The following is a 19,409-nucleotide window of genomic DNA, read 5'->3' as shown; positions in this document are numbered from 1 at the left end:
TTCACTTTAAAACACAGTCATGGACTTACGTGTTTTGAGAACATCTTTAAAGACACAACAAAATACTAAAGAAAATAAATAAACCTTTCAATTAACAACATCATATTCTAGTCTAAGTCTAAGAAATAGATGTCACAACCCTATGTATGTGTCATGGTCTCAAGTCAGCCGTACAGGGATGCGCCTTTACCTGAAAAAAGTAGCAAATGGCTTGAGTATTTTAAGAAATATTTGGCCATTATTGGGGTCACGGAATGCAAACACATGCAACTCATGATCTAGGAACCTATCATTTAAAAACCATCATAGGGGTGGCCTTCAGTCTTGGACAAATTGGATGTGTAGTACTTCCTTACACACGACCGACACGTGCGAGTGTGAATCCCTAGGGCGCTCGCACACCCGTTGGACCCTCTCTGGTCAAGCTAATCTGTAGCGACGTCTGGAGGTCAGCGAAACCCCGTAGTGTCATGCTCCCCATGAACACCCTCATCATCATATTACGCGTGTTTGCACTCATTATCATAAATGGGGAAGTATTCCGATGTATATGAACACACAAAATGCATGAGGTCCCTATAGTTTTAATCTTTAAGACACAACCCTGTACACCGTTCACACATTACTCTAAGTAACATACACACATTGACCTTAATACATTCATTATCATTCGTTTAACTAGGGTTATGCATCGTGACATTTAATACATGCACAACATCTTAACATGGAACATCATCATATGAAGTCATTTCATCTTATTATTATGCATCATCATCATCATGTCGACATCTTGTACAACATAACATCATCATATCATTATCTAACATCATCATATAACATCATCGCATCATTACATCATCATCTAACGTCATCACGACATCACATAACATTATCAATCATCATATAATATCATCACATCATCATCTAACGTCATCACGACATCACATAATATTATCAATCATCATATAACATCATCACTTCATTATCTAACATTATTAAGTCATCATATTACATCATCACATGATCATCTAATGTCATCACGTCATCATATAACGTCATCACATCATCATATAACATAAAACATAAATGACACGTACAAGCGTCACTGGGCATGTGTCATCAGACATAAAACAGGTCTTCCAACCGAGCCGACAGTAAGGCCATTTACTTGATTAGTTTATATAGTGTTACTAATTTATCATTTTTACTCTTATTCTCCTTATTTAATATTCCTTTCGATAGTATTTATTATAAACAAATAAATGGTTATTGTTGCTTGATTTATAACTAAAATCTAAATAATATAAATAAGGTAACAAAATCACGATAAAATCAAAAGAAAAATTTAATAATCTACTAATCTAAATAATATAAATAAGGTAATTAATGATAAATTCTTCTTGTAAGACCATTTTCATTTTTCTTCCAACTAAATCTGACACGACATTTTTGTTTTCTCTATTATTCTTGTTGTTCTGTTCTTGTATAACTGTTACATGATGGTTGGTATTTTTCAATTTTCTCTCTATTATTTAAATAATTTTTAATTTAATCTCTTATATATTTATTACCGTCGGTTAATAATATTTTTATTCTCTCTAAAATGACGTATTCCATGACAAAATAATTTTATTATTAATGAAGATTAAAGCATAAGAATTTAAATTGAAAATTTTAAATTTCTAACGAAAAAATATTTGAATTATTCAAATTAGGGTATATAAAAAACGGGATAACTCGAAAAATCTAGTAAATATAATCTAATAGGTACAGTTTAGTGGGTCGGGTTAATTATAAATGAAAATTTTATAGATTTTAAAATTAGATTAAATTAAATTGAACCGATATGAATTTATTGTTAATTTTAAAATATATATATTTTTATTTCGGTTACATACTTACATTTATTATTATTTTCCAATTACTTTAAAAAATAATTTTTAACTATTTATAATATTTTTTTTTTCACAATATATATACTGAGAAATAAATCTTAATAAATAAATAAATAAATAAATATTTTACGAACTAATATTTTATTTTTGATTAAAAATAAAAATTTAAATAAATGACCTAAACAACCCAAGGTTCCTTATTAAATGTTGTTTAGATTAAAAAAAATTACAATCCGAACGGTTGAATCATAGTCTAAAAAATGTCAGAAACCAAACCCAACTTAAACCGTATTATTCTTCCTTAATTATCACAAACAAATAATAGTAACTTTACATTAAAATACACGAAATAAACACACTCCATTTATTTATTTGTTTGTGATTTTGTCGCCATTAATAATAATAATTAAACGATAAAATTGAGGCCAAAACGGGAATGATGACGGATAAAACCATGTTGTTTGGGACTTGAATTGCGCCGCCGCCGCTGCTGGTGGTGGGCACATCCTTGTATGAAAAGCCTGCACATTTTGGGGTTGTAAAATAGTATAGAGAGAGTAAGAGAGCGGTACGGAAGATTGGTCATTAGGGTCAAGTACCTGTTGAATTGGAGCATCGTTCATTGAGGAAGCTACGAAGGGTCCGTGTATCGAAGTTATTAGCGAACCAGAAGTCCCTCTTCACGTCGTCGATGCAGTCTAGCACGTCCATCGTGTGCTCCAAACACCCTCCGCTGCAGTAACCTCTCATGTCTTCTTCTGCCACCTCTATCGTTATGTTCAGCCATATTTGTTGCTGCTCCGTGCACGCTATTGATTTCTATACACCTCGAGGTCACCATCTCATTAAACTCGAACAAGACTTCGTTTTCAAGAGTCTCTATCTTTAGTCTAGAATTCAATTTCATCAAAATGGGGTAGTTTGTTGAGGATTACTGTGATGAGTAGTCTCGTATTGATTTTAAAACATGTCTGTTAAGGAGAGGTTTACACGTCTTATCCACATACTTATAACCTTTCACTTCTGAGCTTAGTGTCTACTGAAATACAGTCAAAAGTTTCACACTCTTATAAGGAATGTTTGGTTCTCCTCATATCATTAAGGGAGATCATATATTCAACTTTTTACTTTTTAAAATTAAAAAATAAAAAAAAATAATTAAATAAATACAAATTTAAGAGTGGAAAAATAAATTAGGAAAAGGTTTACATTGAACATGCACTCGACGGCGCTCCTCCACGCCTGAAATGGGCTCAGATTATCATTTCGCCGTGGCTCCGTCATATCTAATTTCGCCACCAAAAAAAAAAAAATAAAAATAAATAATAATCATAAAATAAAAAATAAAAAAAGAAAAATTACTTTCGGCATTTGCAGACGAGGAAATCGCGAGGAAAACAAGAAGGCAAGCAAAGGAGGCGAAACGGAGGTTATTGAAGAAATGGAAATCCATTTTTGTGTTGAGAAGCTTCTGGATTTGGGAGTGCCGAGAACCGGAAGAACCAGTAAAAGGTATTAATACGGCGATTCTTAGAACACTACTCCTAATTTTTTAGTATAAAGTTGAGGTTTAATTTAGAGAATATACTCGACGAGGACGATGAATTAGTTAACAAGACCATTTAATTTCTTCGGAAAAAACTAGGAGGATGGTTTTTCGATTTTAACGATAAAACATTTTAATTTTTTGGACCATTATGTCTGAATTTACATTTTAAATATCTTTCTTTTTCGTTTCCGTCTATGGTTTGGCCTAATCTCAAATCCGTTGCATCAACATAGGCTTCATTTTTTTATACTATGTTTTGGTCAATAAAAGTCCTCTGTCTCACGTTATGAATAGAGTTGACACACTTGATCCAATAATCGATGAGCTCACGTATAGAAGTTAACTTGATTGAGCTGACCCAATAAGGATACGACCCTTCACCCCTTAAGTCAAGGTGGGCACTCTGAAATACGAGCCGATCTTAAAGAGATTCCAAGAGTCGAGCGTGTCAAGTAGCCAGAAATCTTAACCACCTACCTCTATAAAATAGAACGAAAGACATGTTACACCGCCTTGCCCTGATGTTTTCAAAGCTAGACGAAAATCTAAATACGACTAATATCAAATATGTCGTGTCAATCACGTCACTAATCCATCGCCCGAGTACTTGCTATTGCAGATGAAATAGAGGACAAAAGCAAACAAAATTAGGGCATGGGGCACGAAAACGTTGAACGAACATTACGAAAGGATGAAAATTTTATTTTAATTAAATAAACTTTTTGACCCACTACATATTGGATAGCTTATTAAAATCCTTACTTTTACTTTCAGGTATTTATTGTAAAATAGCTTCATTTTTCTAAAGGAAATAAATAAATAATAAATACCACTAATTGTCTTGGGTAAGTTACCTTTCAATCCCAACCACTCCATTTTATTTTCTGATTAAAAAAAATAATAATTAAAATATTTAAGTATTATTTTTCCTTATTTTTCAGATTTATTGAATTTAATTTTTTGTGGCTCGTATATTTTTTTTATTGAAATATGTATAATAATATAAAATTTATAATAAAAAATACATTTTTTAAATTAAAATTTTCATATATATCTAAATACAGTAAATATATTTTTTTTATTAATATATATCTAATATTTAAATCATAATTACATCCTAACTTGTTTAATATATTTATTAAAAAATAAACTTTATTTTTAATTTTTATTTCATATTGTGGGTTGGTTGGTGGCACTGGCAGGAGTATGACGTGGACATACCAAGTGGACAATTGAAAAGTAAAGATAACGGAGCGAGAGCAAACGCCGTGAAACACAAGTAATTGAAAACTGGTGTGGGACGACATGGGGATTCGATGGGGTTTGGTCGTAAATGGCTGTGACGGCGTCACTTTTAACGGAGTAGGTGAGCACAATAATTTGGAACATAAAGTGGTCGTCCCTCTAACCCCCACTAATTCCATTTGTTCATACGGTTATTGTTAATTTATATTTTATTTTATTTTTTTTAGTCTCTTAATTAATTAAATAATTTTCTGACTGAATATCACGTGACTAAAAAAATATTAATTTATTTTAAGTTCCAATTTCCAACGTAATTATTTTCTTAATGTTTAAATATTAAATAATTTTAAAACGAAAATTAATTTTTTTTAAATTACGTACAAGAAATTTGGAAATGGAGAGACAAGCGAGTTGACACGTAACCAACCCCCGTTCTCACAATTAATTAATTAATAATAATAATAATAATTATTATTATTATTATTTGAATAAATAAATAAAAAAAAGTCGCATTTCTTACGAAATAAAAGTCAAGGAACCCATTTCGGACTTCTCCAGCATGCTTGGATTTTCATCCGTTAAATACATAACGCCTCCAAACGGCTAGTCAAACCATACCCGTTGACTTTTTTTTTCTTGTTTTTCATATTGATTTATTAATTTCAATTTTTTTTTTGTTTTTATATATAAATAAATTCCATAAATTTTTAGTTTGAATTCCCTCCAACAATATGTGATTTATTTTTATTTTTATTAAAAAAAGTATATAAATTTATTAATTAATTTAATAAAACGTCAAAAATTTTCTATAAAGTTTGGTGAGATTTAACCAAATCCAGTATTAGTCAAATGAAATAATATACTTTCCTTTTATCCCATTTTAAAATTATAATTAATTAATCATTATACCATTCCGTACACCATTTTAATTTATTACTTTTATCACGATCAAACGTTCATTCGATTTATGTTTTCGTTGCCACTTGTCAAAGTACCTCGACCACGAGGCTTGGTCGAAGGAACCATTCGTATAAAATTTTAGAAATTAAAAGTGTATAAATATAATTTTTATATAATAAAAATAGATTAGCTACGGTAAAATACAATAAAATTACCCTGAAGAAGAAAAATTATCGAATGCGGGCGTTACCAACCATGTGTAGCTACAACCGAGACCATAACAAATATGAGCCGTAAGATGGTAAAAGAATAACACGTGGCATGATCTTGGAAATTATGGGAAAAAGAAATCTGATGTCGGCAACAGGGGATAATGGCTGGTATGGGGCGCATTATCGCACCAACCCTCCTCACCTAACCTTCTCCGCGACAAATTAAGAAATTTATTCTCTGTCCGTCTTAAATAATCTCTCTTTTTTTAGTAATAATATTAATTATTTATAATTATGTCCTAATTATATTTAAATGCGAAGTTTAAATGAATTAAATTATAAATAAAAAAATTATCCTTCTATAGTTCAATTTTTAAGAATTATATTAAAATATATATTATCGCATTAAAAATTAAAAAATATAATTTTGTTAAAGTTGTTAACGCCGTTAGATCTAACGGCTGAGAGCTACTCTCCCTCAAACTTCGCCATAAGTCTTACCTAACTCGTACCGTCAGACATCGCCGTCTTCCCCAACGATTGAATTGAATATGCTTATAAAATCCCCAATGCTCTCTCAACCACTCTCATCAACCATCCACTAAACTTTCATTTCAATTAATCCTCTCCGCCATGGATCTCCTCCTCCTGGAGAAGACTCTAGTCGGTCTCTTCGTCGCGGTGGTTCTCGCCATCGCCATTTCCAAACTTCGAGGCAAGCGGTTCAAGCTTCCGCCAGGGCCATTGCCGGTGCCGATCTTTGGTAACTGGCTCCAGGTCGGCGATGACTTGAATCACCGAAATCTGACGGATCTCGCCAAGAAATTTGGAGATATCTTCTTGCTTCGGATGGGACAGAGGAACCTCGTGGTGGTCTCCTCGCCGGAACTGGCTAAGGAGGTGCTCCATACTCAGGGAGTCGAATTTGGATCTAGAACCAGAAACGTTGTCTTCGATATCTTCACTGGAAAAGGTCAGGATATGGTTTTCACTGTCTATGGTGAGCACTGGAGGAAAATGAGACGGATAATGACGGTTCCGTTTTTCACTAACAAAGTGGTACAACAATACCGTTACGGATGGGAGTACGAGGCCGCAAGCGTTGTGGAGGACGTGAAGAAGAATCCAGAATCGGCGACGAGTGGAATCGTTCTCCGGAGGCGGTTACAGCTAATGATGTACAACAATATGTACAGGATTATGTTCGATAGAAGATTTGAGAGTGAGGACGATCCTCTGTTTCAGAAACTTAGGGCTCTGAACGGAGAGAGGAGCCGATTGGCGCAGAGCTTCGATTACAACTATGGCGATTTCATCCCGATTTTGAGGCCATTCTTGAGAGGTTATCTCAAAATCTGCAAGGAAGTTAAGGAAACAAGGCTCAAACTATTCAAGGACTATTTCGTCGAGGAGAGGAAGTGAGTTCAGAATCAACTCTAAATCGAAATCAATTTTATCTGTCTGTGTTGTTCAATTTTTTTTTACTGAAAATCGTGAACTACGAACAGGAAATTGGCGAACACAAAGAGCACATCAAACGAGGGATTGAAATGTGCAATTGATCACATATTGGATGCTCAACAGAAAGGAGAAATCAACGAAGACAATGTCCTTTACATTGTTGAGAACATCAATGTTGCAGGTACGTTTAAAAGTCTTACCTCTTTCTCTGCGTCTAGTTGTTGCTCACCAATCTTAGGCTACCACGATACATTCAGTTGAAATATTTAGTAAATCTTAAGTAAACAAACTTAATAGTCACCGAACTTGTTAATTTTCTTTGATCAAATTGTATGGTTGAGATATATAATTCAACTCAAAATTTTTAGGTTTGAATTCAAATTTACATATTGAACTAGCAACAAATTTTGTTTTAATCTAACAGGTATTATAACTTCCTAAAGGTTAGGTCTAACTTTTAAATTTGTTTTCCATAACTCTAATCTATTCAATCTCCATAGTTGAAAATCCAGTGACTAAGTAAAGGATCCACTAGAAATTTATTAAACTTTAGGAACTAATTAATTACAAAATTTTAAATTCAAAGATTAGTCATTTAAACTAACAAGATTATACAAAGATCAGGAGGAGAAATTGAAGAAACCTACCAATTTTATTTAAACTTAAATAGATAAAAAATAAAAATTGGCCTTGTCGTGTCTACAGTATTATTGTCTTTTGCAATTACATCTAAAGGTCTCTTGCTCGTGAAAGTTCTGCTACATAATTGGGCCTTCTAGCTACTGTCCAAATAATAATCAAATAAATAAATAGTAAAAACAATAAAACAAATCACACACTTAGGTGGACGTATCCGTTTGTGTATCTGTGAACATGATTTGATTGATAGAACATACTTAGTTTCATTTTTCATCTTTCTATCTTTTTAATTTTTTTTTTCTTTTTTCCATTTCATGAATCTTTTTGTAATTAATATGGACAATATTAGTAAGAACTAAATCCACTATTTTAAAGTAAGACAGAAGAGAAAGCTAATTGCGCCTAGTAATTATATTTGGCTTCGTATGGGAAGACAGGACGAATGGGCCATTTCTAGACATTTTGTCCTGTTAGGCGCTGTGTTTTTCAATGCATAAGAAGCCATTGCATTTTTCCATTTAAACCGTATAATATATACTTTTTATTATTGGAAAGTTGTGTTTTGATTTATATCTAAGATAAGAAATTGATAGTTGGAATAACGTTGTTATTGATTTGGGTTTACAGCTATCGAAACAACATTATGGTCCATTGAATGGGGCATTGCGGAGTTGGTAAACCACCCTGAAATTCAAAGGAAGTTGAGGAATGAGCTTGACACTGTACTTGGAGTTGATGTCCCGATCACTGAGCCCGACACCCACAAGCTGCCTTACCTGCAGGCTGTGATCAAGGAAACTCTCCGCCTTCGGATGGCCATCCCATTGCTTGTGCCGCATATGAACCTCCATGATGCGAAGCTTGGGGGTTACGACATTCCAGCTGAGAGCAAGATCTTAGTGAATGCCTGGTGGCTAGCCAACAACCCCGCCAACTGGAAGGACCCTGAAGTGTTCCGCCCTGAGAGGTTCTTGGAGGAGGAGTCGAAGGTTGAGGCCAACGGCAACGACTTCCGATACCTTCCCTTTGGCGTTGGTAGAAGAAGTTGCCCTGGCATCATCTTGGCTCTGCCTATCCTTGGCATTACAATTGGACGTTTGATTCAAAACTTCGAGCTGCTTCCTCCTCCTGGACACTCCAAGTTGGACACCTCAGAGAAAGGCGGCCAATTCAGCTTGCACATTTTGAAGCACTCCACCATTGTTGCCAAGCCAAGAGTGTTCTAGGCTTAAGCTTCAAATGTTTCTTGTTTTTACGCCCTCTTCAAATTACGTGTGTTGTATACACTTGGGGAAGATTTTGAATGTTCAAATGCTTTATTTTTATATCTTTTTCTTTCTCTAATAAATTTAAACTTCTTATATCAAATTTCCTTCAAAAGGTTTAAATGTTCATATTGACTAATTAACTAAAAAAATGGTGGGTATATAAATAAATAGAACTATTTTTGTAAATATGAATTTTTTTTTTGAGTAAACCAAAAGTAAAGTGAAATATAGGTTAAATTACAAGTTTCGTCTAAGTCTCTTAACTTTTTACTTTCGTGTAAAAATGATTAATAGGTCTCTAACGTTGAATGAGTTATTTCCAAGTTTTTATGTATGCGTAGGGGTATCTATTTCTTAAAGAGTTGATTAATCAAGACTTTGGGAGGCGTTCTATCCTAAATCACGACCTACCCAACCTAACATTCTCACCCTAGACTTAAGTTGATCCTACTGCTTATTCTTTATAGGGAGGAATCACACATTCATTCACCTGAAGCTAATGTACCGTTAACCATACATGTAGTCACACATTCTCTATGGGGTGATAACGTCGATCAAGCACTAAAAGTGTAGATACACAAATATCCCATCTACCGTCATAGTGTAATAACGTACTAGTAGTAGCAAAGCATAATATGGTATATAGGGTACAATCCAGAAATGTCTAGGTACAGGTTATTCCAAACTAGCAACTTAGGATTTATTTGCAACTTAGGATTTATTTAAGGAGGATGCAAAATTCTACAAATATTGCTTCCTAAATTTTCGTTTTTGTTTGCCTTCGTGAGTGTGATTACTAGTCGAAAAAGTCCCAACAAATTCTAGAGAGCCCGTAGAAGAACCTAATTCAAAAAAAAAAAAAAAAAAAAAAAAATTAGTATTGAAATAGGGGTGAAAGATCCACTCATATGCTTCTCATGCGTCAGAGGGGTTCATACGCATGCGTACTGTCACGATCTTACCTTTTCAACTATGTGGCGTTGTGATCTTGACAAGTTCACGACCACTCCATATATATATATATATATTTTTTGCCCGACTTTGTGACTTTGTCGGACCTTAATTTTCTTCGCCAACGAGACGAAGCTTGTGGGATATAAATATTAACTACAAACAAAGAATTAAACAATTACAAGAGAAAAAAAGAGACAAAATGAAAACTAATTAGTTCCCTTTTGGGTAATTAGAATGTGTATTATTTTTAGAATAATTTTTACATTAAACTTAAAAGGAAGAAAACCATCTTTAACCAATCTACCTATTTTAAGTAAATTTCAATCATTATGAAACTTATAAATAAGAGAGGAAAACAAAAGAAAAAAAAACACCAAAAAGCAATAAAAAAAATATAAAGTGTTTTGTGACGTGAAATAAAGAAGATGAGGTCGTGGTTGATATGTTTAGTCTTAATTGGCATGTTCGTGGTGAGCCAAGAAGTGGCCTCAGAGACCAAGTTTCTTAAATTTCCTGATCCTTGCCAACAACCTAACCCACCTCCCGGTTGTTCTGTTGGAAATGCAGTACCGGCTAATCCTTACCGTCGAGGCTGCTCTAAAATCACACGTTGTCGTGGAGGATGATGTCAATCAATTTCAAAAACTAATTTTTTACAAACATACGAACGAAGAAAAAAAAAAAAAAATTATATAATGATTATATTTCTGAATTATATATGTATTTAATTTTGTGGGTAATATGTACAATTATTCTTTTAATCATTTGATATCATGCTCGCATGGTAACATATCTAGCGATACTGCAAGTATTACTTGCATAAAGTTTGGTGTTTACTTACAGGATGAAGCGTGTCTTTCAAACTAGCTTTTCCGTGTGTTGAAAGCTCCAAACTTTCTAAATACTTATTAGTAGATCCTAATTCTAAGTTAAATTAAGGTCTGAAATCAAAATGATAACCGTCAAATAGAGATCAAACGTATAAACAAAAAAACGCACATAGCCACACAAATCCCTAGACTTTATCATACACGTGGGTCATGGAAATTAACTGAGTGTGCACATAACTATCATCCAACACATCATACATAATTCATGCAAAGTAACTATACATACTCAATGGGGGCGATAACATCCATCAATTCCCGAAGTGTAGGGTTCACAAGTTCCCATCCTCCTTTCAGCATGAATTAAACATATACATAATAAGCGGAAGCTAAAAACATAATTGCAACACACAGATGATTCTCATAATACTTCACCTAATATAACAATACTCTTAACAATCAAATTAACTGGAAAGCTACCACCTAGGTAATTAAACTAGCATGCATGCACTCCAAGCGACTCATATAAAGTTCCATGTAGTGACTTGATTGACGCGTGCCCTTCGTTTAGCGTTTCCACACAAATAGCATGTCTAATTTTCTCCAATTAGATCCTATTTCATATAAAAATAGGGTTAGAATTGGAATCGGGAGGAAAATCGAGAAAATAGGAGTTGAACGACGAAAACAAGCTCCCACGCGCCTGGGAAAGAGCTACACGCGCGTCCTCGTGCTGCCACGTGGTGCGCTCGAGTTGGTCATCCGCTGATGAGTACGTAGGTTCGAATCCGAGAGCATGTGCTGAAAATCTGAATTATCTTATGCTGACGCGTGACAACAAGAAGCCGGGTCGTGCGCGGGTTGTCGGATCGTGGACTCGGGTAGCAAGCCGCCGGCCTTCGAATCCTGCCCGACGGGAAGTATTTCTTTGATTTTATTCTCCAATGGATGATTGACACGTGGCACTTCTTCTCCGGCGATGCGCGGCCCCCTTGCCCGATTGACACGTGTCCGAGTTGTCGTCTTCTTTCTCTCTCTACTTCTCATGTCTTTTATTTTTTTTTTGAGAAAGGAGGGCAGAAGGACCGGATTACCCCTAATTTTTCGATCATTTTTCTTTTATATTTTTCTTAAGTTCCTAATTTGTTTTCAATCATTTTTACCTTATGCATCATCTCGAAATTTGGTCTCTAAGACCCTCAGTAAAATCCCGAAAGTTCGACTTAAAAGAAAAATTAGATTTTAAACTTTCCATCAGGGCTCGAGTCTTACCCCCGTGCTCCAACCTGATCGAACCGAGTTGACTGACATGAATTGCTACCCAAATTGGACCGCTGACCCGTGACTGTAGAAACACGCAGTGCATGGTACTCGCGCGTGAAACCTGCGAGTTTGCTTCCTTCTCAGCGCGTGGGAGCGCATATAGGCACGTGTAAGTAGGTTTTTGGACCGTTTAACTTTCGTTTGCTCGATTTTTATCTCAATTCCAATTTTAACCATATTTTTATGTGATTTAGATCATACTTGAAAAATATCACATTTTTTGGATACCCTAATTGTGTAGAAATGCTAAATGAAGGGCACATATCAATCACGTAAGGGCACATATGAGTATGGATGCATTCAAATGTTATGCAAATGCAATCATGTTTTATGCTTATGCTATATGTGTATGTGTTTAATTCATGCTTTCGGAATGAAATTTGTGAACTCTGAGCTCTGGGTATTGATGGATGTTATCGCCTCGTTGAGCATATATGTTTATTTTGCATGAATTATGTATGTTGGTTCTAGATGATTAATGTTTGCACACTAAGTGAATTCTAATGAACCAGTAACATGCAAAGACTAGAGACTTATGGTTAGGTTGACTAGTCACCGGTTTAGACCTAACCTTTTTTCGAGGAGCCTAATAGACCACCATGGTTTACGAACCACTTTAGGAGTGTCTTTAGAGTGCTAGATGTGTGAACGGTTTCAATAGCTTCGTGGGAGAACAAGGGTTTTTTATCAATCGACTAAACCTAGCCGTTTCGCATAGGGAACAAGAGACCCACATCATACAACACATTAGCCGTACGAGATAAGGGAGGGGAACTATTATAGTCTCATAGAGTCATGCATGAGGTAGCGCCTCGTAAAGCAACACCAGTCATTCACAACTCAGCATAAGAATCTCTCAGGGTTTATAAAGGAAAGGACAAAGAACCAAACTACCCTAATGGGTTAAGACTAGAATCCGACGTCCTAGAGCCTACGAGACGCCTATGGGAATCAGTTAAGCCTAGAATGCGATGAGAGCCCACAAGTATAACTTTTATACTCATCTTTGCTACATTTTCCTTCTGAGGTGCGTGATGCTACTGGTTGAGTGACAACGTGTTTGGGAAATGTGGATCGTCACAAAGGAAAGCATGTCCCGGGGCATCATTCCAGTCTTTTTACTTTAAGAAGCATTCATATATTTTCAATGTCAAAATGGTCACCATTTGGTTTTTTGTATTGAAACTTCCTTCTTATGAAATAAATGCTTTTTTTTAGTCGATGTCATTTCGGGGGTTTTCATGCATACACACTACAGAACATTGTCGTTTTGAATCACGACTCATTGTAAAAATTTGGGTCGGGACAAAATCGGTATAAACTACACAGTTCCACAAAATCAGGGGTTCAAAAATAGATGTAAAAAAATGATACCCATAAGACTCAAAAACATAAGGAAAACATAAGGAAAACAGATTTAGAATAAATAGAAATAGAAAATGATGCTAAATTTAACGTTTTACGGTTAGGGTTTATAGATGTTCTTCCTCTTTTTAAGTCCGCCATTCTCATCTTCCTCCTCGCTTCATCTGTTTTCTCTGACAGGAACGGAGCAATGTCGCCGATTTCTCATTCTTTAATCCTTTTCTTCGTCTTCGTCTTCTTCTCTCCTATCACCGTCGCAGTCGCCGATCAAAGCAATGCCAATAATCTCAAACAAGAAAGCGATGCCAATAATGAAGAACAAGAATTCGTGAGGCTAGATCTGATACACCGTCACCATCCGGAAGTGGTTAAAAGGCTTGATGACGAAATTAAGGTGGATAGTGTCGAGGATCGCATCAGGGATATTCGCTATCACGATCAAAACCGTCTCCGATCCATATCCGCCAAGCTGAATTGGACAAAAGTTGTGGAGAATGCGGAGGAGAAAGAGAAGGAGGTCTCGGGTTCGAATCTACCTCCACAGTCGCAGACGCCAATAGGATTGAAAACATACCCCGGCGCTGATTTCGGTAGCGGTGAATTTTTCGTGCAATTGAAAGTCGGAACACCGCCGCAGACGTTCACACTGATTGCAGATACCGGAAGTGACCTATTGTGGACGAAATGCAGATTCCGGCGGTGCAGGGGAGATTGCAGCAACCTCTCTCCGATGCATAAGATGCGTAACAAAATGAGAGGGAGATTCAGATACGCGCTTTATGCGAATCAGTCGTCTTCTTTCTCCCCAATCCCTTGTTCCTCCAGGCAGTGTATCGATGATTTCCCTGATCTCGGCGGCCAACCCGATTGTCCAACCCCTAACACCCCCTGTTCCTATACCTACAGGTATTAATCATTATTATTATTTTTTTATTTTTTTATTTTTTTAAATAAAATTTTTGGTGGGGACCATTATAACNAAAAAAAAAAAAAAAAAAAAAAAAAAAAAAAAAAAAAAAAAAAAAAAAAAATTACAGCTACACAGGTGGGGAGCGTGCGAGCGGAATATTCGCAAACGAGACGGTAACGGTAAGACTAACAAACGGAAAAGAAAAGCAACTGAAGGACATTCTATTCGGCTGCACAGAAGAAGTCGAACTCACCAACTTCATGAAGGGAGCCGATGGCCTCATTGGCTTAGGCTCAAGCATCTACTCCTTCGTCTACAAAGCCGCCGAAAACAACATCGGCGGCGGCTTCTCCTACTGCCTCGCCGATCACAACCGCAACACAACCGCCATTAGCTACTTCGTCTTCGGCACCCCTTCCCCCAAGACCTTCTCCGCCACCACCTCCTCTCCCATCGGCCCCCCCGCCACCACTAAACTCTTCACCGGCGGCCAATACAGCTGCTACTACGGTGTCCAACTGATCGGAATCTCCGTCGACGACCAGATGCTTAAGATCCCCCGTCACGTCTGGAACATCAAATCCGGGTGCGGTACCATCTTGGACACCGGCACCAGCCTGACGTTGCTGACGGCACCGGCTCACGATGCGGTGATAGAAGCGATGGCTCCGAAGATCGCGAAATTCGGAAGAATGGAAAAGCAGAGGAACTTCGAACTTTGCTTCAATGACACTGAGTGGAATTTTGGTATGTCGCCGAAGCTTGGATTCCATTTCGAAGGCGGGGCGGTGTTCGAACCGCCGGATAGGAGCTACGTCGTTTCGGCGGCAACCCAATGTAGCTGTGTTGCCATAAGTTCTCTGCCCTTTCCGTCAATCAATATCTTAGGGAATATTATTCAGCAAACTTACTTTTGGCAATTTGATTTACTCAAGGAATCCGTCACTTTTGCTCCCTCCGATTGCGCCTAGAACACTCCTCCTTCTTTCATTCCTTTCATTCCTTTCTTCTTCTTCTTCTTCTTCTTCTTCTTCTTCTTCTATTTTTATTTTTATTTTTATTTTTATTTTTATTTTTTAAATGATTCAATTTCAACAAACATGGAGAGGGGGATTATTACTTTTTTTATTTTTTTAAACAAAACGCAAATGTATATTGCTTTACAATGAAATATATATATATATATATATACACATACATATATATGTACATCTTCCTATGTTCTTTCTCCTTATTCACATTCATGATGTTATAATTATTCATTAATGCCAATCATATTATTTGGGTACTTTGCAATTATATATTTTAATGTATTATTAACTATTATATTTCATTAAAAAAAAAAATTAAATGTGTATATGCTAACGCAATAGCATCGACGTCAATTTGATTGAGATTAGGTTTTTTCTATTACCTTGAGTTGATAGATGTTATGTTGATGCAACTATGATGATGGAATTAGTGATGCAAGTTCTTCTGTGTCGGGGCGTTGCAGTTTAAAAAGTGAGAAGTTGGGCTCCATTATAAAAGGATGAAATGTCTCTTGTTTTTTCAAGTTACAACAATTGCTTCTTCCTTTCATCACACTTGAGCGGTATGAGACTAGTCGGATAATACATTTTCTGATGGCTCCAAACTCGCATTTAATTTATTTTGGTTCTCTGTTCTTTCATTTAAACACCTGAGAATTTCTTATGTGCTGTGAATGACTGATGTCTCTCTACGAGATGCTACCTTATGTATGGCTCTATGAGACTATATGACATCTTACCTAGGGGTGAGTTGAAACCTCACAGGTCTTTAATAGTCCCCTTCATTGGGGGTAGGACCCCTCTCTTATCTCATGTAGCTAATGGGTTCTCTCTTTCTCCATGCGAAATGGCTAGATTCAGTCTGGTTTTGATTAGAAACCCCTATTCCCCCACAAAGTTGTTGACACTGTTCACACATCTAGCAGCCTAAGAACACTCCTAAGGTGGTTCGTATGTCATGGTGGTCTGTTAGGCTCCGAGAGGAAAGGTTAAATCTAAATTTAGTGACTAGTCACCCTAACCACAAATCCCTAGTCTAAACATAATACTCGATCATGAAAATTAACTAAGTGTGCACACAACCATTAGTACTTCCGTGGTGCACAACAAATGGCAAGTTGTGAGCTTCCATCAATATCTCTTTCCTTAGCTCTTCTATTGCTGAGACACATAGACTTCCCTAGCACAGTAGTCCTTTATATGAAGATTTCGAGAATCTGTCTACTGGACTCTCGGCTAGTTGGCTTAGGATTTTCTGTATATTAGGGTCCTCTCGTTGGGAGTCAATAATTCTCAGCCTAAGTGTGGGTTGTACTATGAGTCGGGCCAACTGTACTATGATTCCTTTAGTCACTACAATTATGATGGCTTGCTCGAAGTCTTTTTATACCCTTACCTTTCTCATAATGGAGGCTGACGAGTGGTTTGTCTTTCTACTTAGGGCATCTGTGACCACATTTTCTTTTTTAGGGTGGTACTGGGTATCTATGTCGTAGTTCTTCACCAGTTCTAACCACCTTCTTTGTCTCATGTTCAACTGTTTTTGGGTGAAGAAATATTTTAAACTCTCGTGGTTTGTAAAAATTTGAATTTTCTCTCTATATAGGCAGTGTCACCAAATTGTTAGCATGAACACTGCGGCCGGACAACTCTAGGTCATAGGTAGGGTAGTTCTTTTCATATTCTTTTAATTACGACATCTAATTATTTTGAGATTCGAACATTCGATAACTTAATCGAGAATATAAAATGCGAAATAAGAGTAAAAATAATAGAATTTGAAATTAGGATGGATGAGATGGGAATTTACAAAAGCAAAGTGACGAACACACATGACATCCTCACTTCACTTTAAAACCTCAAATCATTTTTCTCTTCTTTTCTATTCATACAAACATTTTCACACAAAAAACATAAAATAAAATAAAAACAGTTATATATAGTTAATTATCAACCACTCAATTCTACACAGCTTCCGACCCTGCCGCACCTGTCGCCGTCTCCTCCACTTCCGCCGGTGGAGCGCGGCGGCCGGCGGCGATTAATGTGCAGTGCAGGTTCCTGTGGCAGGTGGTGAGATGGTCGTTGGTCAGACCGGCGGGAATTAGGGCGATTGGAAGTGGGTTGAAGGAGGGGAGGGGGGTTGAATTTGGAATCAAGGACGACAGAAGTGGATTCCAAGGCTTGGTCGGAACGACACATCGTTTTTGGTTGTGTTTTGGGGAAAGAGAGAAGAGAGAGAAAGAAATGGTAGTTAGAGAAGAAGTGGGAAAGAGAGACCTTTTATAAAGGAAATTTGGAAGAGAGATGAATGAAGGGAACACCACCAGCATGACAACCTAATTTATATATTTTTTTAATTAATTTTACAATTTCCAATAATCAATAAATTCACCCGATAGAGTAACAAGTAGTAAGTAAATTATCATATTCACGTGAGTTACAAATAAATATATATATTTTACGATTTGGTCGCTAGCCTTTATCTTATTACATTAACAAAGATTCGACTTTCAATCCCACTTTCTCGTTCTTAACATGTTATCAAAGCAAGAACAGAGAAAGAACATAAGAAAACTGACAGAGATTGAAATAGAAAACGACAGATGAATTGAGATCACCTTCCCCCAAAATATATCATCGTTTTAGGTCCACATCTCAAAAATTCTAATTTATGGTCTCTATAGATAGCGATTACCCTTAGCACTGCAAATCATAAACATTTTTGCTTTCAACAATAAAATTAAGAACATATTCATAATCAAGATGTTTCTGGCGAGCTATCCAGATTCCATCGCCAATAGGTAGTCTTTTAATCTTAATCTGGGTCTTGAATTGGCTATAGATATTCTCAATCATTCTCCTAAACCGGGTACTGTAGTTGGTAAATTGTTCTCGATCGTCTAATGTCAAAACTACGTCATAAGCATTTTCAACGCCTCCCATATGTCAGATCCTCCGCACAGGGTAGCCTAGCTAAACTCTCTTGCTCATGTCACACAAACCCTTATCAGCCTCACGCATGGCTCAACGGTACCAAACCGGCGAAAAGGGGTGTGGATGCTCCTTGATGTCCATCGTCTACTACCAGCCTACGTGATACCCTTTATTCCTTTTGGGGTTACCGTGGCGGTCGTCTAGGTCTTCTGGGCGGTTTGGCGATCTTGACGACGTTCCACATCTCCAGGTAATATGATTCTGATGTCCGAGTCTGGATCGTTTAGGAGCACGAGGTCCACCCTCTGTTCGCCTCTCATGAATCCATAGCACTCTTCTTCTAGAAGCATTTCGTCCTAGGTCATATACTCTAGCCAAACTACCTCACACACCCTAGTTTAAGGCCATTCCTATTGCTAATCACACATTCATACACCTGGAGCTAATGTACATTCAATCACTCCAAGCAGACAAACAATTACTCAACTAGGTGATAACATCTATCAAGCACCTAGAGCACATATTTCACAAAATCTCATCCTCCAACACAACATGATATTCAAAGTAGCAGTATAAAACGACACTATACAACAAACAAGGTCTAACACATCCATTTTCGCATATATACAACAAACAGGGTCAAACACATCCATTTTCGCATATATACAACAAACAAGGTCTAACACATCCATTTTCGCATACCGAAGCATATAATTGCACATTTATCCCATGTTCTTAGGTATAAGTCATGCTACACTATCCATAAAGACAATTTTTCTATCATGCATGCATATCCCATTATTATTTCGAGTCCATGTTATTTTAATTGAAATTGATACTTTACTCATAAAATAATAAGATTTGAAGTTCAATGGTAACAATTTGGGGGGGGG

At 36.4% G+C, this 19,409-nt stretch overlaps 3 protein-coding genes across 3 annotated transcripts; all 3 read left to right on the top strand.

Annotated features, from left to right (window-relative positions):
* The first annotated feature begins 6,379 nt into the window (after nucleotides 1-6,379).
* LOC111795542 (trans-cinnamate 4-monooxygenase) lies at nucleotides 6,380-9,228 on the top strand. The gene is made up of 3 exons (XM_023678028.1): nucleotides 6,380-7,219; nucleotides 7,310-7,443; nucleotides 8,529-9,228. The coding sequence occupies exons 1-3, from the start codon at nucleotides 6,435-6,437 to the stop codon at nucleotides 9,125-9,127; spliced, it is 1,518 nt and encodes a 505-aa protein (XP_023533796.1). The 5' UTR covers nucleotides 6,380-6,434; the 3' UTR covers nucleotides 9,128-9,228.
* A 1,320-nt stretch (nucleotides 9,229-10,548) lies between these two features.
* On the top strand, nucleotides 10,549-10,990 carry LOC111795082 (protein RALF-like 11). The gene is made up of 2 exons (XM_023677322.1): nucleotides 10,549-10,689; nucleotides 10,967-10,990. The coding sequence occupies exons 1-2, from the start codon at nucleotides 10,549-10,551 to the stop codon at nucleotides 10,988-10,990; spliced, it is 165 nt and encodes a 54-aa protein (XP_023533090.1).
* A 2,532-nt stretch (nucleotides 10,991-13,522) lies between these two features.
* On the top strand, nucleotides 13,523-15,719 carry LOC111794807 (aspartic proteinase NANA, chloroplast-like). The gene is made up of 2 exons (XM_023676959.1): nucleotides 13,523-14,544; nucleotides 14,676-15,719. Exons 1-2 carry the CDS (start codon nucleotides 13,829-13,831, stop codon nucleotides 15,517-15,519), a joined length of 1,560 nt encoding a protein of 519 aa, XP_023532727.1. The 5' UTR covers nucleotides 13,523-13,828; the 3' UTR covers nucleotides 15,520-15,719.
* Nucleotides 15,720-19,409: the final 3,690 nt, after the last annotated feature.

Source organism: Cucurbita pepo, chromosome LG05, assembly GCF_002806865.2.
Source record: "Cucurbita pepo subsp. pepo cultivar mu-cu-16 chromosome LG05, ASM280686v2, whole genome shotgun sequence".
In the NCBI taxonomy this organism is placed as follows: Eukaryota; Viridiplantae; Streptophyta; class Magnoliopsida; order Cucurbitales; family Cucurbitaceae; genus Cucurbita; species Cucurbita pepo.
Note: the sequence above shows the minus strand (reverse complement) of the source record. Positions and strands in the feature narration are given on the sequence as shown.